At 39.6% G+C, this 21,980-nt stretch overlaps 1 protein-coding gene across 2 annotated transcripts in view; it reads left to right on the forward strand.

Annotated features, from left to right (window-relative positions):
- Nucleotides 1-21,980, forward strand: part of ccser1 (coiled-coil serine-rich protein 1) — a 141,539-nt gene that overhangs the window by 33,966 nt on the left and 85,593 nt on the right. For both annotated transcript variants that reach the window (XM_068309925.1, XM_068309926.1), the window contains one exon: nt 18,146-18,320. In XM_068309925.1, coding sequence (XP_068166026.1) covers nt 18,146-18,320 — 175 coding nt within the window. The remainder of the gene's footprint in view (nt 1-18,145; nt 18,321-21,980) is intronic.

A 21,980-nucleotide genomic window follows, 5' to 3' on the forward strand; every position in this document is an offset into this window, starting at 1 on the left:
TTCAGAAGTCTCAGCGGATAAGCTATGGCTACATGCTCTGACATTTAATTTTCAGACCACACAAATTAAAAACATCCTAGATTGTGTATTTATACCCATGCTTAAGAATTTTGCTGCTTTTTAGCTTCTCGTTTTTCATCACTATTTATTGAACATTAAACATGTGGATTTTAATTGATGTTTGTATTGGCTGAGACCTGAGTTCTTACCTTTTGACAGTGTCATTTTGACCAAGAACTTCCAACAGAACACACATACTATATATAAACATTCGAATTAGACGTAACTGCACACACATCTTCCCTCTGCTTTACCTGCACGATGGCGCAGTGGGTAGTGATGTCGATGCACAGCAAGGCGGTCCGGATTCAAGTCTGCATTCAAGTTTGCATGTCCTCCTCTTGTCTGCGTGGGTTCTCTCCGGCTTCCTCCCACCTCCAAAACATGCACTTATGTTAGTTGGTTGTTCCAAATTGCCCGTAGGAGTGAGTGTGGGCCAGTTTCACAAAGCCAGTTTAGTGGAAAACCTGGGTAAGTTAACCCTGAAATCAGGGAAAACCAGCGTTTCCGATTTCACAAAGGGAGGTAACTTAATCCAGAGTCAGAGGAGTAAACCTAGCCTGTGTCATGAGGCGAGGTAAACTGAACCTCTAGGTTTGTTACCACAGTAACAGACTCTGAAGCTAGCCTGGTCGGGAGGAGGGGCCATGTCACGAAGCAGGTTTAGTGGAAAACCTGGGTAAGTTAACCCTGAAATCAGGGAAAACCAGGGTTTTCGGTTTCACAAAGGGAGGTAACTTAACCCAGAGTTAGAGCTGTAACCCTGACCTGTTTCACGTAGCGAGGTAAACTGAACCTCTGGGTTTGTTACCGCAGTAACAGACTCTCTGAACATAACCTGGTCTGTATAAGGTTTTATTCCACAAACCCAGGGTTTCTTTTGACTCCGCCCCCTTTTACAGCCACTAGCGCGGCTTCATTTCCTGGTTTTGTGAGTTTTACCTACGTAAAGTTTTATAAATAACTCCGTATTTTAGAGGTATTTCAGAGGCGAACATGGTATGTTCGTTTGACATGGAACCCCTTGATGGAGTTTCTCCATTAATTCACAGAGAATTAAATATTTTTGTATCGCGTTCATATGTCGTCATATACAGACATTTCTTTTATGATCGATACCGGTTCACTTCACTTCCCGATCGAACACACACACACACACACACACACACACGACCTGATCCATCCTGACATCTGCAGCAGCGCTGGGTGTAGCGCTCCGTTCAGTTTTTCTTTTTTTATTTGGAAACGGTAATTTTCTTATACAATGTGAGAGATGGTCAGTGCACCTTGCCTTTAAACTCTTACCCCAGTTTTTCTATTTCCCTGGAGAGAAAACTGTCAGAATCATCAAGGAGGAGTTCCACAGGACTACAGGTGAATGATGTAGAAATCTGATAAATCCATTTGAAAGTATGTTCTCTTCATGATATTGTGCTGCAATCTCAGACTTGGGTTAGTAACATTAATTTCTTTTCGGATGTCCCAATGTAATTCGCTGCCATAGATGGTACCCATATTCCCATCAAGGCTCCCTCACATAATGAAGGTGATGATGTGAAGAGGATGTCAATTCACAGCAAATATATGCAGGTACAAGTAGATTGACTACTGTTCAACATGTTAAAGACTGCAACATAGATAAACTAACATCTGTACAGATCATATATGATGCTGCAAACTGCATTTGCCACCTTTATTTGTATAGCGGCTAATCACATCAGCAGACATTTCAAAGAGCTTTAACAGACAGACACCCAACAGAACCCTCCAGAGCAAGCATACGTGGCATCGATGGGGAGGAACTCCCCTCAGTACTGATGTGGAGACGGAGCGGTCCTGATCGGTTCCAGACTCACGGGTGTATGATTAGTCTCACCTGAGCAACAGACAAATGCAGTAACTAAAGATTAGCACAATAATTCACTTGTCTACATCGTTTAATCCACTCTAATGAATCTACTTTCCATCACAGGAGAGTTTGATGGTTTTTTTCTGGGGGACAGGGGTTACCCATGCCAACCGAGGCTGCTGACCCCTTACTAACCCAGGCCTCCAACAGAACTTCAAATGGGTTCACTGCAGGACGAGAGCCCGGGTGGAGAAGACCAAAGACCTGCTGAAAGGCCGTTTCCGGTGTCTATGACACCTCAGGATGATTCCTGAGAGGACCTGTGATGCAATTCTGTTCTTCATAGTAGTATTGACACTATCAGAGGAGAACAACACCCTACCCCACAAACTGAACACCCCGATAATGACCCCGTCCACCTGGCAGCTATCCAGGGTGGTAGAGCAGTGACTCCGTCTACCAGAATCACTTCAGAGTCTGTATAACTCACCATCACCAAAGCGGGCAATAAAAACATACAATATACATTTCATTTGGTCATCTTTATTTCTTACAAATACAAAATTATTTCTTAGATTGTTTCAGTGGTGAACATTCTAATATTCAACATGATTCACTTGCAAACAACACCCACCTCTAACTTGTGCTCCACTATTTGTATGTTCAAATCTGTCCTCCTAATCTGGAGGTCCAAAGAAACCATTTTTTATCTGTTGTCTGTATTTCATAGAAAGTGAATTCGATAAACTTTTTTCACAAATAGCTGGAAATACATGAGGAGGACATCAAAACATACACTTGCATATGAATTCCACAGAATGAACTGCTGGTGTTCACTGAGCGTCTATTTGTACATTGGATGTGTTGGACTGTCCAGCTTGCTCTGTTAAAAAATGATGAGAAAGTGTTGATCCTTCAGTGGAGGCTAAATGTCACTCTGTATTGCACCAGAATGTTAAGCAATAGGAACAATCGGTAACAGAAAATATTTGACCACCTTTCTTTTCTTGTTTCCTGTTAATTTCTTTTTCTTTTTATCAATTATGTATTTTTTGACTAAAACACACAGAGAATTAAACATGGAATGCCTAAAGATGAGAGCACATTTATGTGTGTGACAAGAGCGTTCTGTTGGTGATAAAACAACTGAAAAGCCAAATATCCACTTATTATTTACTGTACAATGTCATTATGTTATAATGAGGAAGACGAGGATCCCTAACGAGATGATGCAGAAGTCAGACCTGTGTGAACGATGTTTTTAAACTTTGTTCTCAGCTGCTGACGTGCACTTCTCCCCCGCTGGATTGCATCTAATAAAATAATTTCATAAACTATTATTCAAGCCGTTTACCGCCGTAATTTTACCGTGAGTCCAACGGACTACGTTTAGACGTGTGCATCGACTCTCTCTTCTTTACAGCTGCAACGCTGTTACTCTTTTTGCAATATGTCCTCAAAGTCTTCATGCATGTAGATTACAATCTGTACTTCAACTGCGTAAAGTAACGTGGAGCGTGTCTCGTCCATCGTCATGGTGAATTGCCGAATCGGGGCTCCATTGATGATGGCTTTTTTTCGAGTTGTCGCGTCTTTTAAACTGCTGGTCAACTTACTCTGGTTTAGAAAAACTAACCCTGAAATGCGTTTGTGAAACCGAAATCCCTGGTTTTTCCAAGTTCAGGGTAAAGCAACCCAGAACTACAGGCTTATCTCAGGGTATGTTAACCCTGCCTTTGTGAAACGGGCCCTGTGTGTGCGTGTTTGCATGTTTCTGTGTAGCTCTGCGGTGCACTGGCGTCGGGCCTGGAGTTTACCCCGCCTCACGCCCTAAGCCAGCTAGGATAGACTCCAACTCTCCGTGACCTGCATAAGTGGATGAAGCGGTCAGGAAAATGAATGATTGGTATTATGTCTGTGCAAATAGACATTGCAAGGGGCTTTGTTTTGCTGATTCATGCTGTCCACCATGCATCCTACAGGAAGCATGGTGGAGAGCTTTCTTTTCTCACCCCTCTCCTCTTCCATTGACTTTCCCCTTTTAAGTGGCGGTGCATGTGTGTATGCAGTAGCCTGCGCAAACAAAATTTTGTTGTATTGTATTTATACTTTATAATGACAAAGGATTTCTTTTTTCTTTTTTCCCCCTCATGCTTTGACTGACAAATAAGTAATTCCTTCCCTTTTCATCACTTTTTCAATCGGTCTGTTCCACAAATAATAAGTAGTTGAATAGATAGTGGGCCCGTTTCACAAAGCAGGTTTAGTGGAAAACCTGGGTAACTTAACCCTGAAATCAGGGAAATCAAGGGCTTTCAGTTGCATAAAGGGAGGTAACTAAACCCGGAGTTAAAGCACTAACCCTGACCAGTTTCATGAAGCGAGGTAAACTGAACTTCGGGGTTTGTTACCTGGTTGGGAGCAGGTTTTATTCCACAAACCCAGGGTTTCTTCTGACTCCACTCCCTTTCAACGCCGTCAAATGAGAGTCAGATGTGACTCTGTATTCCACCAGGATGTGAAGCAATGGGAAGAGAACAATCAGTAACATAAAATATTAGACCACCTTTGTTTACTTCAATTTCTTGGTAATATATTTTTCTTTTTATCAGTTAGTAACTCCTGTGTGCATAATGTGACTAAAACAGACAGGAAATAAAACCTGGATTGCCTTAAAGCAGTTATAAGCAGTACAATGCCACAGATATTGATGTAAGAACTAAAGCAGTTGTGCCTATTACTGTATCAAGGAAACCCTGCAAACAAGCTTCATGTCAGCTCTTGATTTCGGTTCTTAGTATTGGTATACGCAATCGTATGAATATTCCTCCCAAACGTTTTTGTTATGTGCATATACTGATTTACTGTTTTATTTACATAACATTAAAAAGTTTAAATAGATTTCCTTATTTAAAAGAACTTGATATAGATGAGAGCATATTTATGTGCGTGACAAGTGCATCAAGTTGGCGATAAAACAACTGGAATGCCAAACGTCCACGTAACATTTACTGTACAATGTCGAAAAAAATGAGTAAGAGGAGGATCTTTAATGAAATGATGCAGAAGTCTGACCTGTGCGAACAATGTTTTTGTCCTTCATTCTCAGCTGCTGCCATGTGGGCTTCTACTGCGCTGGATTACACCTAAATAAAATAAATTAATAGACTATTACTCAAGCCGTTTCCCTCTGTAATTTTACCGTGATGCAAGGGACTATGTTTAAACTTACTCATTGACTTGAACAGCAATTCACTCCCACGTCATCTCCCTCTTGTTTGCAGCTGCAACACTGTTTCTCTTTCTTCGGAAAATTTCCTCTAAGTCTTCATATGCATAAATTAAAATCTGTACTTGACTGCTGTAAAGCGCTGCAGTGCGAGTCTTGTCCTTCGTCATGGTGAATTGTCGAATCGGGGCTCCATTGATGATGTCTTTTTTAGTGTTGTTGCACCTGTTAAACTGCGGGTCAATTTACTCTGGGTTAACAAAACTAACCCTGAAAAGCGTTTGTGAAACCGAAATCCCTGGTTTTCCAAGTTCAGGGTAAGTCAACCCAGAATCACAGATTTACCTCAGGGTTTGTTAACCCTGCCTTTGTGAAACGGGTCCAGTGACTACAACTCTTTTGTTATTGCAAGACACAACAAGAGTTTTGCATTTTCCTGAACCTAAATGTTTTGCAGTGTATGTAGAGAAACAAGAAGAAAAACACATTAAAAACAACTCTGTTTTCTCTTTTGTCAAACCTCTACTTTTAATCTTTTTCCCTTAAGAATTTGTTACTGATATAACTGCCATTATTTCTGTTTGGGCTTAGTGGCTGTCTGTAATCTACAGTATTTAAGCAGCTAGTGTCAGCATCAATGAAACTAAAGTGTGAAAATACTGCTGTCATCAGCAAACATGGGCTTTTTAGTCAAAACCGTCAATTAAGATATGGACGTACACTCCTGGGTAGAAGAAGTAATTCCATTTATTCATATTTTGTTCAAATATTCTTAATTTATTGTTTATTAATTTAGCTTTTTGATTCTGCTGTTTTTTGCTTTTATTTGCTTTCCTTAATTAAAACCTCTTGACCTAGGCAATACCCTGTCAGACATTTCTGTGATCATAGGTTTGACCATACTGCGCCCAAAGTTCATGTGCATGCTGTGTCACTACGTGACTCTGGAGTGATGAGTCACATTTTGAGCAGTGTACTGACTAACCAGAGAGCTATCTTCATTGATCAGGTGAAAAATTTACCCTGTAACAAAACTCGACACAACACTTCCTCCACTGTGAAACGCGAGGTGAATTATGGGATAGGATGTTTCCTGTATCCGTGGTGTTGGTGAATTAGTGGAATCTGAAAAAACAAAAACCAAAACATTAACGTGAGTAAATATTGAAAGATTTTACAAAAGCTGCATCCCAGAGATAGTTTTTCAATAAGCTAATGCACCAAGTCAACAAAATCATGATTTGAGTTGCACTCTTTGTTAATGAAGTTTTGACCTGATCAAGCACAGATTTGAACATCAGAGGAGATTTGCAGGCACAAATCAAGGCCAATGTGGTTAGAAGGAAATTCTTGGTCAATGACTATGGGAAATAATCAGAGAAGAATGAAATGAAATGAAATGAAAATGGAAAAATTGAAACACACTCTCTGCTCTTTAAATGTTACTGAAAAATATGGAGGAATGTATCCCTAAGTTATGTATCCTCCATACAGATTGTGCAACTCAAAATAGTGTAGCATTATTGATTAAATGTCTTGTTTTTAAAATAAGAGAAATTTAAAAAAAAAATTAATATAGGTTTACCTCATGGCCCAAGAGTAAATAAAGCAACCTTAAATGTATAGTTGAACTTTTGAGAACATTTACTTCTATTTCATTATCATGTATAAATAACAGATTTTTTCAGTATTGTCTTGGAAACTGCTCCATAACAAACATATTATCTTAAAGATACTGCATTAATAAGGCTTATTAATGGCCCCTAGGCACATTTCCATTTAGTTTTAATCAAAATCAGAATATAGGTAGGTGATTGCAAGAAGGAATTAATATTAGGTACACCAAAACCAAAAACATCAAGACTAAAAGATCCATAAACAAATGAGGAAATGCTTGCTGTGGGAGCAGTTGCTGACCAGGGTCATTATTTTGCACATTCTTAATAACAATAGAACAACAAATAAGAAATATGGCTCCTCCCAAACAATACATATGGCTCTCTGAGGGGAAAAGGCAACCTGATAGTGAAAAGAGGAAATGAGATGAGAGAAACAGACACAACATTTTAATTTATTTTGATGCTGCTGATGTTGTTAGAATACATCCTCATAAAACTACCTGCACGCTGTGCTCATTTGCTGCTCTTGACTGGGATGTTGCAGCTTAAGTATACAGATCTACCCCCATGTTGTTCAGTATAGGAAATCTATATTCACACTGCATCATCTACTAGTGTGAGCTCTGTGTTACACGTACAGATTAGCATTATAGGCTTGTCACAATTGTGATTCATATTGCCAACCTAAGAGAGGATACATTATCATACTTGTATCACAGTATATAAATTATCATTCCGTTTCTGTAACATTTCATTTGCAAGTTTCCTCTTAGAGTTTGTGCTCTTAGGTTCTTGTAGCTGCGGGGTCAGGTGAAATATAATGAGGCAGAGGTTTCCCGAATAAATTAGACCACATCATATTATAAGGTGATTGAAATTCTGGTCCTTTATAATCATGTCATTAAAATAACCAGCCTGAAATTATCATGTCCTTCAGTAAGATGCACATTAATGTGCACAGCAAAATGTTTCCCATAGGATGGGCCATTTACATTTTTAGCATGGCGTTGTTGATTTAAAAAAAGAATAGACAAACCTAACAACAACAAAAACAAAAATAAACATCCACTTCAATTACACAGTGATAACTTTTCAGTTGTATTGACATATTTGGCATTGGTTCTTGTTTCGACAATTGACATTAAGGATCATAAACATGCCTTGTTACTTTTAAATAATAAATGAGTAAATTAAATCATATTAGAAATAAATCATGTAGAAACAATCACTGAGTATTCGTCCAAGTAAGTGTGAATTTTCTAATTCAGTGCAATGTAGCTTTAAGACTGGCACAGGATGGAATTTTGACAACGTAGCGTGGCTTACAGAGACAGAAAAATGTACCGTGACACATGGGACCAAGATGAAATAGAGTTCTCAAAGCAACAAGAAATTGTTAGAATTACTGTGCGCTGATAACTCCCAAACATCTTTTATTTTTATATTGTATTATGATAGTAACTGATACCAAAGCACAAGATGAGAGGGCACCCTTAGTAGGTAGCACATCATGATCCATAAGATAGAGGCACAAAGAGAGGTAAGGTTAAAGAGGCACGGAGCACAGCTTTGTAGCAAACCAAGCACAGGTTTAGATCAAAGGAAGGAAAGGGAATCAGAAAGGACAATTACTTTAATCAGAAAGTTACCCCTAACATATCACATTTGTTTTTTATTGTCTCTGTTTCTGTGTCTGAAGACCTGAATTCACCATTAGATTCACTGCCTGGAGCTTGGCTTGTGCTCGCTCTTTAGTCACAGATGCACTTTATGTTGGAGATGAGTTTAATGGCAGCATTAAACATCCGTAGCCCCAGGTGCTGAATGCAGATGAGCAAAGTGTGTCTGTCAGATAGAGAAAAGGAGTGACGAATGAGGGTGATCATTTTCCAATAGCTGTGGTGTACTTGTATAATTTTCTGGTTCATGCATACAAGTCTATCCATGACACATTTTATTTATTGCTTACGTGTACAGAGCTGTACACACATGTATGGGATATATACCCCATAAAAATATTAGTTGTTATTAGTAAAAAATGAATGAGGGAAAAGTTGTTGTAGGGGACTCATTGCCTTTCTTACCATGTCTCAGTATTCAAGCTTTTACTGTTTCGCAAGACAGTACAGTCTTTATACTATTGATTGACAAGGGCATAGCCCACTCATTCTCACTGCTGCTAAAGATAATACCCTTTGATGGGAAAAAATGTATCTGACTAGCAGTCATTATTTGTCAATGTACACATTGTCCTGACATTATATAAACCCAGACCATCATATGGGAAAGCATGGCTCTTGGTTGCTAGCTTTGTGTGTGTGTGTTGTTTGTGGACAGTGGTTCTTTTAAGCATGTGCCAATACTGAGAGCCAGAGCCCCGGTAATAAAACACCGTGCAAGTGATAAAATAATGAAAGTCATAAAAAGGCATATACAGTAATTGGCTTTTTTCAGGTTGGTGAAATTGATCACTTCTAACTCTGCTGTTGAGAAATTGCTTCTGGGGTGACTTATGCATGGATAGAAGAGTAGGAGAAATAGAGAAAAAGTAGAGAATGTTAGAAAGAGAGAAAGAGATGCTGAAAAATGAAAGGCATGATAGTAGGAGAAAGGAGGATTGTGACTAAAATGCATTTTTTGGACAGAATTAACTGTTGATAACACATTACCAGTTTCAGCCACTAGCTGGCATAATACTACATCCATATAAATTCAAACCTGGACTTTGTACATTTGTGTAATCTTCTAACTCCTGTCATAGAGTCTTACTCTCTGCCTGCACATTTTCCTGATCAGCAAAATGTGTGTGTGTGTGTGTGTGTGTGTGTGTGTGTGTGTGTGTGTGTGTGTGTGTGTGTGTGTGTGTGTGTGTGTGTGTGTGTGTGTGTGTGTGTGTGTGTGTGTGTGCGTGAGATCTCGTAACTTGTAAAAAAAAGAGAAATGGGGCAAGTGTGCCGGGCTATCGGCTTGTGACAGTGAAAAGACTGATGACCCTGTCTGAGGAAGGGCCTCCCTGCCTGTACAACATCTATCATCACTGAACAGACTTGTCTTAAACTGTGTCTTGCTCTTCGTAGTGTGTGTGTCAGAGAGAGCACATACTATATTGTTGGGTATAATTGCTTGCATTGTGTAGTCTAGTCAAGTGTAGTCAGAAATATATAAGATTCACACACACACACACACACACACACACACACACACACACACACACACACACACACACACACACACACACACACACACACACACACACACACACACACACACACGTACGCATTCATTTAGATTAATAGGATTCCTGATCAATTAAAAGGACAGTTGAAGCATCTGTGGAGCCCATTACTGGTAATATGTCATTCTATTAAATATTTTGGCTTATACAGTCTGCTTGTGGGGCGGCACGGTGGCGCAGTGGGTAGCGCTGTTGCCCCACAACATGGAGGCTCTGGGTTCGAGTCCCACTCTTTGTGGAGTTTGCATGTTCTCCCTGTGTCTGCGTGGGTTCTCTCCGGGTTCTCTGGCTTCCTCACACCTCCAAAAGTATGTGGTTCAGGTTGATTGGCCAGTCCTAAATTGCCCGTAGGAGTTAGTTTGTGTGTGCATGGTTGTCTGTCTTTGTGTGTGGCTTCGCGGTGCACTGGTGTCGTGCTCGGAGTGTCCCCCACCTCACGCCCTATGCCAGCTGGAATAGGCTCCAGCTCCACGTGACCCGCTGCGGCGGATGAAGCGGCAGAAAATGGATGGATGGATGGACAGTCTGCTTGCCATAACAATTAACTCAATATTAAGATGATTTTTGTCCAGTTCTTTTTTGCATGAAGTGTAAGATTGTTGTTCTTGTTGCTGTTGTGATTGTTCGTCTACAAGAAAATAGATATACCTGCTCAAAGAAATTGGCGATACTTTGAAAACACATCTGATCTAAATGGGGAAAATGATATTGAATATCTTTCCTGATAATAAGTTGGTTATGTATTTGTAACAAAATGATGCCACATAATTTGATAGAAATGAGAATGATCACAACAGAGGGGGGAAATCAAAAACACCCCAAAAATGAAAGTGAAAAATGATGAAGCAGACAGGTCCCTTGTGCCAAAATTTCATTGTAGCAACTCAAAATGATTCTCAGTAGTTTGTGTGGCCCCCACGTGCTTGTATGCATGCCTGACAACGTCGGGGCATGCTCCTAATGAGATGACGGATGGTGTCCTGGGGGATCTCCTCCCAGTTCTGGACCAGGGCATCACTGAGCTCCAGGATAGTCTGAGGAGCAACCTAGCAGCGCCGGATAGACCTAAACATAATGTCCCGCAGGTGTTCTATTGGGTTTAGGTCAGGTAAACCAGTCAATGGTATCAATTCCTTCATCCTTCAGGAACTGCCTGCAGACTGCCTGCCACATGAGGTCAGATGTCTGTGTAGGTTCTCAGTTATCCAGGTCATGGTTATCCAAAGCAGTTTAAGTCAATCCACTGGACGTTAAGAAGGACTCAGCAGTCTTCCTTCACCTCAAAGAAGAGCGACACTCATTTCAGGACACCGATGTTCAGATCTTGGACAGGAAAGATAAATGATTTGAGAGAGAAGTGAAAGAGGCCATCCAGGTCAAAGTGGAGAAGCCATCTCTGAACAGGGGGGTGGTCTGCGACATCACCTTTCTCCCATTTACAATCATGTCCTTTCAAAACTCCCAAAAATATTGTCTCAGCAGATTGACCCAGGTGATGTGTCTCAGACTAATGACCCTCATTAGCATACAAAGGTGAAACTCACATTTCAGCGACCCCCTTTGACACCCCCACCAACAATCGTTGAGGAGCCAGACGGGTTTCAACGACGATCGTTGGAATGTGAATAGCACTGACCACACCCCACAGGGTTAATAAGCTGGGACATGACTAGCCACCTTCAGAACTGAAGAAGTCTCTTGGATGAGAGATGAAATGTCTTCAAGAACTTTCTTAACGTCCAGTGGATTGACTTCAACAGCTTTGGATACACATGAGGTCAGGTATTGCCGTGGAACAGGAGGAACCCAGGTCCAACTGCACCAGCCTAGGTTCTGACAATGGTTCCAAGGATTTCATCACGATACCTAATAGCAGTCGGGGTGTCAATATCTAACCTGTAGAGGTTTGTGCATCCTTCCAGGAATATGCCTACCCAGACCATCACTGACCCACCACCAAACCTGTCATGCTGAATGATGTTGCATGCAGCATAATGTTCTCATTGGCATCTCCAGACCCTTTCACATCTGTCACATGTGCTCAGGTTGAACCTGCTCTCATCGGTGAAGAGCACAGGGCACCAGTGGCATAGTTGCCAATCCTGGTGGTCTATGGCAAATGCCAATTGAGCTCTACGGTGCTGGGCAGTGAGCACAGGGCCCACTACAGGACGTTGGGCCCTCAGGCCACCCTCATGGAGCCTGTGTGTGATTGGTTGGTCAGAAACATTCACACCAGTGCTGCTGGAGGTCATTTTGTAGGGCTCTGGCAGTGCTCATCCTGTCCCTCCTTGCACAAAGGAGCAAATACCGATCCTGCTGAGGGTTTAAGACCTTCTGCGGCCCCGCCCAGCTCTCCTGGTGTAAATACCTGCCTCCCAGAATCTCCTCCATGCTCTTGAGACTGTGTTGGGAGTAACAGCAAACGTTCTTGCAAGGGCACGTATTGATGTGCCATCCTGGAGGAGTTGCACTATTTGTGCAACCTCTGTAGCCTCCAGGTACTGCACCAGAGATGTTGATCCAAGACAAATGAAAAACTAGTATCAGTGGCCTCACCTGTTTTGGGGGTCGTCTCATTGTTGCACCTCTGATGCACCTGCTGTTGATTTCATTGACAACAAAGCAGTTGAAACTGACTAACAACCCCCTTTGCTACTTCTGTTAAATTTGACTGATAGGTTGCTATACTTTGATTAAAAATGTTGCTCTAATTTTTTTGAGTACATAGAAATATTATATTTACCAATTTATTTGTGATGACAGAAAAATCAATTAACCAGCAAGCTAAAAGATCCTAAAATAATGTAAATGTGAAATATTCCCTAAAAAAACACACCAATGTAGGCCTCGGTGCTCATTCTAACCAAAAATATTCCATTTCCTTTCTCCTGAAACAATAAATGCCTCACATAAGGGCACCTCTACGATTATTTTTGGGGGGAGGTGAGTGTTGTTTGAATCCCTCACCCACTCATGTTCCTAGTTATGGATTTGATGCGTACCATAGAAGTAAAAGAAGAATCCAAACCAAAACCCTAGTGAGAACTAGTGAAGTGTCAGTGATGTGGAAAAACAAAACAAAAATCAACTTTACAGAGAAAACAAAAACTTTCTTTGGGTATTGCGACAATGCCGCTTGACACAACCTGTCAGAGAGAAGACTGCATGATTGATCATATGTCATTTTATTTAAACTCAATTCATCCTGCCTAGATAGCAGGGCGGGGCAACAGAGCAATAAAATAAGAGTGTGCTCTAACCTGAAATGACAGGTAGGAACAAAAGCTAGAAAACATAAAGTTTAAGGAGGAAATGAACCCTCTCCTGCTTGACAAACTGCTTTTTCTGTTCTCAGAGTACAGCAGGCTTCATCAACATTTTCTGAGGTGCCGAGCACAATCCCCGTCTGTTTACCTTAGGTTTGATGTCACCGAAGCTTAGTGGTTGTAGAAGTCATAGCGAAAAAAGGGTGTAAGGGGAAAGCTCTACAGCTGGAAAATAAGGGCTCGGCAAAAGAGTTGTATAGGGTGAACTGAATGATCAGAAACAAGAGCTTGCAGATATTTTCAGACTGATAAATTGAAAATGTCGTGAGAAGAAGAGATAAGGGAAGATGGTAAATATATGATCCCTGGTGGTCTAGTGATTATGATTTGGCGTTGTCACCGCTGCAGCCTGGGTTTGATTTTTGGTCAGGGAACTCTTCTTTTATTTCCCAGTTTGGTATCGTTAAATTATACAGTATATCTATCTATCTGATAGTGAAATGGAAAAAGAAGGGAGGGTGAAGAAGAATGCATGAGGACAAAGAGAAGTCTTTTGAATGGGTTATATAGACTGATGTGTTTCAATGACTCCCATTAAAACTTAACAGCCTCAACCACTCCAACTAGGTTTAATATCTGGAACTCCCCTCCAGCCAGTCAAAACTGAAGAAACCTCTTGGATGAGGTCTTTAACATTTTCCTACATGCCCACCTGACTTCATTCAACACAGCAATCATCCCCATAATCTGCAAATGCACTTTCTGCACTCAGTACATTGTCTTGTATCAACACCTTGCTTTATCCCTGTCCACACTGTACTTGATATTACGCTATTTTTCTAGACTACTCAATCAGGAAACTTGAATAAGGCTTCAGAAACAACTCAGTATTATCAAGACAAACTTGAAATTTACATTATATCACTGTCATTCTGAGAAACACAAACCAATCATTATTAATGGTTTTACCCTTTCAGAGTACCCTGGGTTTTGATTTTACGTATTCAGGAGGCTTTTATTGTGTCTAGTTTTGACATTTGAAAAGAAAGTTTTTGGGCCAAGTAGGAGTCTGAACATTTGTTATTGATTGAAAAATTGTAAATGTGTTGAAATTGTTGTTCCTTGAAAAAGGACACATGGTGCTTTTTGAAGACCCACTGTTAAGTATTAACATAAGTTAATGTAGACTTTTTAATATAGACTTTAGCTGCATATACTATACAATGGCGAGGTATGTGATTCATGCCCACTATGATCAGCTGAGGCTACTACTGTATATTGATGATGGAAACCATTTGCACAGGCTGAAGCATCACTCTACTACAATTTTATTTTTGTGCAACACTTTTTTTCCTCGCCTCCTGTTTATACAACATTCCAACACAAAAAAAGTACATGCTATTGTTTAAAAAGAAAGTATGATTAGCTTAATTAAAAAACCCCCAACACAATTTGTAACAAAAGTGTGAAAGTGCATAGCAATCATGTTAGTGTTTTAACATCACCCATCTATCTCTATCACTCTCTCTCTCGAGAGAGAGAGAGAGAGATGGATGGATAGATGGATGGATGGATGGATATACATGTATACATATATGCATACATGCATAAATACATACACACATACATACATCTTTACATCCCGCTAAGTGGTGATGTATTGTAATTGTCAGTGTATGTGTGTTTGTCCGTCTGTCTGTTTGTCCACCAAATATCTTCACAACCGTTGCAGATAGAAAGATGAAAGAAAAAGCACATTACTCGGGTGGCAAAGGGGATGAAAATGAGATGATGACCTTGAAACAACTTGGTCAAGGTCAAATTTAAACCTTTGTACTCATCGTGGACTTTTGGAAGGCAGTCACGTGATATTGTACATGAACGTAGCGGCATCCAGAAGTTGCTCATGTGGGCGCACCATGAAGGAGCTGCCCACCACTGTACCTCCCCTGCATGCGTACAGGCCTCTTGTGAGTGTGTTTGTGGATTCAGGGCCTGTACACACATATATATGCATGCGTTCAACTAACTAGAGTGTGCCACTACTTTCCCTGTGGGGATTAAAATCAGTAAATAAAATTTAAAAAAAATAAAAAAGTTCTGTGAGTCTCAGACTTCCGTGAGACACAAAAGTGCTTTAAACAGTCGATAAGAGTGTGAGAAAAGGTAGATAGATAGCAGATAGAAGGTGGTTTAATATCAGTATGGGGAGTATTCATAACCCTAACCCTAACCTGAGGTAAATGGTTTGTATATGTAAATGGAAAATTATTTATTTTGCAATCCCATCCATCTATTCGTCCATCAATCCATCCAATAGTCAATTTTAAAATCAAAAGCCTGTAGAGCTGTGAATTGATTATTATAAAATCAAAGGTTTGCATTTCAATTCCTAATGTATTTGATTTTTTATGAACATTGACAGCTAGGAAAAATGTAAAGAATAAAATTAAAACATTACATTATTAATTATTTTGGCATTTTTAAAATTGCAAAACAGGAGATTCTGATCTCTGTTCTGAGACTGTTTACATAGTAGTACATACAGTATATTCCTATACAGAGAAGTATTTTTTTCAAAGAGCACCAAATGACTATTACATTTTTTTATCAATAAGGCCAGTTTGTTGTTGCGGTGCTTCAATTGCACTTTAGTGTTACCTGAAAGGCAAAGAAAGATGAGGGCTACTGTGACATTGATCAAGCTTGTTTAAAGTTCCTCCTTTGCTGTACTAAATAGGTGTTGAAGGTGAGACAAAGAACAGAGCCCATGCACCAAAGACCAAAGACAAACTGCTCCAGATGCCTGTTTACCATTTATTGGACTGTGTTCTCAAATAGGACAGTTAATTAAAATAGGGATCTAGTTTATTTCCCCCTCTTGTTTTTGTTCGTGAGTGTCTGAATCCAATCTCACACCCCCACAGAGGAGACAGAAAGGTGTTGAGAAAGGGGGAATAACATCGATTCCAGGTAAGCTAAAAATTAGTGTTGACTTATGAACTTGTCTGTTTTTGAAAGATTTCATCTTGTCTGCCTAGCAGCAAGGTCTGATGTGATAAACAGCGACAGCTTTGTTAATTAAGAAAGTGTCTCTAAGCATGCACTTGGATATGCACAAACACACATCCTTTATTTCTGCAAAAGAATAATTGAGGACAACGATATAAATAATTTAATTAAGAACATGTTCAAAATATATGAGAAGTACACAGAACAGATAATACAGATGCAACAGAGCATAATAAATCAAAGCTCTTGACAATGAAGTATCTTTTTGAGTTGGTAATCATGGTGAGGCAAAGGTTTTGAAGGTGGTTTGATCTTTGAATGTGTTATTGTGTATGTGTGTCAAACATGCAGGCATTTGTATGTGTTTTTATTTTGTTTGTGTGAATGGGTGTTATTGCCTCATGTGGTCAGTTTAAGATCATCTTAAAACAGACTTATGACAGCATTGAGTGCTCATTAAATTTGAGTACATAGAGGGTCCTATGGAGTAGCTGCTGTTTATTCTGAATTTTGCAGGTCATGGTCTCCAGCCTTTTACCGTGGTATGTACAGAAATTGTCCCATGTAATTTATTTTTTTTATTTATTCAGTTTAGTTTTCTTCTTTCCAGACATGTTATTACAACATATTTCACTTTCATCAGTGTTGAAACATCATCAACAACATCTAAAAAGAAAAAAAAAAGGTTGACGGGTAGAAGCCATTGGCTTGTAAGGTTCCCGTCTCCTAAAGAGTAATTGCTCTGCGCACTGACATTTTCTGCTTAGAAACATGTCTGGCAATTTTTGCACATAATATATAATGCCAGAATTTTGGAACTATTGGGATTCTCAGGAGCAGCAGATATAAAGAAATTACCATTTAATTTATCTTCAGATTGTGACTTCATATTACTTTAGATTATCAGGTTTTTTGTACTGGCCAAGCTATGGACATAGTATCTTCACTGATTTTCCACTAAAGCCCTCTTCCAGATTAGATATTACTATGTATGTATGACTGATTTTCTTCATCTAATGCTGTATTTAATGCATGACTTGCAGCCTAAGGATGCTACATAATCACTAATGTTAACAGAAGAACTATTTTCAACAATCAGCGACTGCTAATTATGGTCAGGGATGGTTGGTGTGAAACTGGGGTGGCACTTCATATCATCTGGTAACCACTAGTGAGTAGCGATTATTTTTATTTTGCCATAGGGGGAACACACAACTACAAACAGTTGTGTTTTGCAATTATTTTTGTATGTTTTCTTTTCAAAAGTGATTTACTGCGTTATTGTGACTGGACTGACTACACTGGCTGGCTCCATAAGCACTGCAGGGAACAAAGATTTTTGCACATGTAGATTTTTGTCTTCACTAACATTTGTAATTGACATGACATCAAACAAATCAGATTTTTTTTTCTGCGAGAGTTAAAGCTACTTTGAAAATCTATGGATATGAGTCACTTCAAAAAATCTCTGTTTGACTTCACGACTTTAGTGACCACAGCAGATGTGAACACTGTTGACAAAGCGGCGGGTCTATTGCTGGTTCAGCCTAAAATATTTTGAGCCTAACTCTTATAATTTCTGCACGGTAGAAATTTAACTTTACCTGGAATAAGTCAGCAAAACCGGAAATATGGAGCTGAACGTATTGTTGGTTTGGTGTTGGACTTGTGTCCCCCTTGTAGTTTTGCATGTAGTGTACTGTCATTTTAAGTCTAGAAATTCATGACCAAAATGACAGATTTCTTTTAAAAACAGCTCATTCATTAGGGGAAGCCTTAATTGAATGAAATTACACCATCAAGAATAAATATGTGAGAGGTTTTAAAAGCTGGCTATTCATTAATTACCCATATTATTGTTTTCTCATCCAGGGAGCCCAGTCGTCCAACCAGCCTTCTGCCTGCTGACTGGAGCTCTGGGCTGGGTTTGGGAAAGGAAGATGAGTCCTTACCTCTTGGGCTGGAAACCCTTCCATTGAGATTGATGCAGCAGGACTGTACGGCTGTCAAAACTCTGCTACTACGATTGAGACGGACATTGCAGGAGGTGGGATAGGCACACACCAACAATAGCAGAAATATTCTTTTTAACATGCACCACTAAATGCATTTGACCATGAAAAAGAAGAAGAGTAGGCTGACATTTTTTTAATATTCCTTATGTCACACTTTCACATCCATCTCTGGTGATACAAGATGTAAACACAACAAACTGTTTTGATTCAGCAGGAAAATAGTAAATAGCATGAAACCAAAGGCAATGAACAAGAACAGAAAAGTGCACTACTGACAAATACTTAACACACTGTTTTAATCAATATTATGTCAGTTCTGTGAAATTATATCAAGCTGGATACTTTACTGCTTTATCAACCTGTTATCACATTTATTCCTGAATTTAATCAGATTTCACATGGAATGTGTCACCATTTTCCATCATTCTGTACACACGCACAAATTCTCCTGTTTTAGATCATCACTGTGCACCTTAAATACTTTCACTTGGTCAAAGCCAAATGTTTACCCCAGGGTATGAGGTCACATCAGTGTGAATGTCGTGTCATCAGTGAAATTACATCTACCTCATCATAGGCATGATTAGCTGTAATGGTCACTTATTAAAGCACTTACAAGTTACAGTAGCTGCAGCTCAGGCTGTGAAAAGCAAGGAACCGTATTAATGGCAACCCGTATAATGTTTTTAACAAAGTGGCTGCTTCACACCAACATATAAAGAGAACAAAGTTGTTTTAAATGTGTTCCACTTTATTTGGAGTAAAATGAATGTTCAGAGTCTGACTTGGTCAGATTCCCTCACTGTACAATTGTTCACTGTAAATTATTTACCTTGCAATAGTTTCATCGTCTTTACAGTTTCTTGATATTTTGGGGCAGCAGTGGCTCAGCGGTAGAGCAATCGTCTTAAAGACAGGATCGCCCAGCCATCGGGGGTTCGAATCCTGCTCCCGCAAGAACATCCATCGGAGTGTGAGCTGATGGTGGAAGGTGTCGGCTCACCTCCTAGCCACTGCCGAGGCGCCCTTGAGCAAGGCGCCGTCCCCCCTACAAGATGCTCATTGGGGCGCGACCCTCGTGCGCTACCCGTCACTCCACCTCCCTTGTACCATTATATGTCCTCTCTGTCAACTAATTGCATGCCTACAGGCCCCTAGTGTGTGCTGTGTTCAGGAACCTGTAACCTGTAACCCTGTGTGTAATTAACACATATACAGTATGTACTTGCGTGAGTGTGGAGAGTGTAAAAAGAATTTCCCCAAGAGGGATTAACAAAGTACTGATTATTATTATTATTATTTTTTTAAATAACATGTTGTTTTTATCAGTACATTTCTATAGGTACTTGTAAGTATACATTATGTAAACTATAATGCTTTTGCCCAAGGACACAGATGTCCACATTACGGAAAAATCTAATGTAATGCACATAGGGGACTGACCATATTCAAAGTTATTACACAGTCCACACAGACATTGAAAAATGTTATCAGACTTTTTTTTAAAGCCCCACTATTAGTACCTCTAAACTAAGCTAAAAGCTAGCTGTGAATTATAGCCCTTGGAGGAAAATGTTTGGCTTTCTCCTTGTCTCTTCACTCTTTCATTTCTCTGTTTTTCTCCTCCCAGGGCCAGTGTAAGAGACATGAGACATGAAAATGATAAAATGATAATTAGTCGAGAGAAACATAAACTAGAGTGGTGATGGAGAGACTAATGGAAGTCCAAGAGAGAGAGTAGACAGCAGCAGAACATGAATATGAAAGAAGATACTTTGCCCTCTTTACTTGCTCTGCTGTGTCATTAACTTGCAAATTCTGTTACCCCCCATCAGTGGATGTTATCCATTCTCCAGCAAAGGGAGGGTGACTCTGCATGTCTTGATGCATTAAATATTTGCCTGACCTTCTATTATTGAGCCAATGTTGTGATCCTCTCTTATATTTGCCTAAATTTATGGCCCCTTAAATTTCTATTTTCTTGTCAGTGAAACTACTGGCCAACTTCATATGTAATCCAGAGAACATTTGAGTTCCAGTTCTGTCATCCTCAAAGGAACTGAAAAGGTTTGGAGATGTTTTAAACTCAGCAAACAGTACAATGTTGAAGGAACACTGGACTATAAGGCGCACCTTCAATGAGCGGCCTATTCTAAATTGGTTTTCATATATAAGGAGCATCTGATTATAAGGCATATCTGACTATAAGGCACACCATCGATGAATGGCCTATTTTAAAACTGTTTTCATATATAAGGTGCACTGGATTATAAGGCACACGGTTGGTTTTAACAAAATTAAAGGCTTTTAGATGCGCCTTCTCGTGTGGAAAATACTGTATGTCTTTTTTGAGCTGTCATAACCGTTAGTGATGTCCACCTTGCCTGCAAATCCTTTTGGCATAATGGGAAATGACCTAGGCAAATAAATTTTGTCATCAAAAAGGCTTATAGGGAAGACTGAGTCTTCTGAGATGCCTGGATTTAAAGCTACACATTTATTCTTGCTATAATAAACATAGCAAGAATATGCTTATTAGTATGTTTACACCAAGTCTGTTACTGTTGGCAGAAGTTGACATATTAAAAGGCCATGATGAAGCTAGATGCAGATACTTAGAGGAAACTTAACATCAGAAGCCACAGCTAAGTGTATTAGCTTATGCATGTTTGCTGGGAAACCTTTGATTGTTAGGAACACACAAAAATGCTTATCAGATGGGGAAATAGCGAAGGGGTCTGTGCTTGATATATGTGAAACCTGTCTGGATAGAAAAGAAAGATAAAGTGAGAGAGAGTATTAAAACAATCTTTCAACTGCAACAGCCTCAAAAAGTGCTGACGTATCAGCACAGGATGCACAGTCACAGCTCACTGCCGCTGTTTGGAGTGCATCTTGTATAGCCTTTGCAGCTGATGAATCAACTGATATTTTTTTAAATATCCATACATAGAAGAACTTCTGTTACTGGTTATAGAAGAAATGCAATGTCTCGGTCTTCACAATGTCTTAGCATGATTTTGACTCATGTTCATGACATGATATAGGAATCAAAAGCCCTGGTTTCTAAAGATGAGAACAGTATGAAGAATCTATTCCTCCTGTTTGACATGAATCACACTCAAATTACTACAACTTAAAATGACAACAAAACAACTCATTTGGCAGCAGCTATCCAGACTTTCCAGGAACTTATTTTGTACTAGCAGTGGTACTCTTTACTCATGTTCCAGCAATTAATTAAAGCAAATGTAGCCGGCTTGGCTCAACTTGTCCATTAATGTATCTGCGTTGTGTAATGAAGGACCCTGGACGTGATGGTTTGAGCCGAAGAGCTGGCGTATTCATTCTGTACAACATGGAAAGTCATGGTCACAAATTGAAGTGGGACAGAGCACAGCAAATTTTCTCTGCCATCACCAGAGTGTGACTGAGCAAATATAAAAAAAATTATACACAATTAAACCTATTACATAACTGTAATAGTCACACTAAACACCAAAACAATATAAAAGGAAATAAAAATAAAAAAATAAATAAAAGGAAAATACACAATACAAAATACAATCAATCATTCATAAAATAAACATTCATAAAATACTGCATAAAAATGAGGGGACAGCAACACACATGCACAACATGGAGTGTCACGGTCACGAACTGAACCCACAAAGCGTGACAGAGCACAGGAA

Source organism: Antennarius striatus, chromosome 3, assembly GCF_040054535.1.
Source record: "Antennarius striatus isolate MH-2024 chromosome 3, ASM4005453v1, whole genome shotgun sequence".
Classification (NCBI taxonomy): domain Eukaryota; kingdom Metazoa; phylum Chordata; class Actinopteri; order Lophiiformes; family Antennariidae; genus Antennarius; species Antennarius striatus.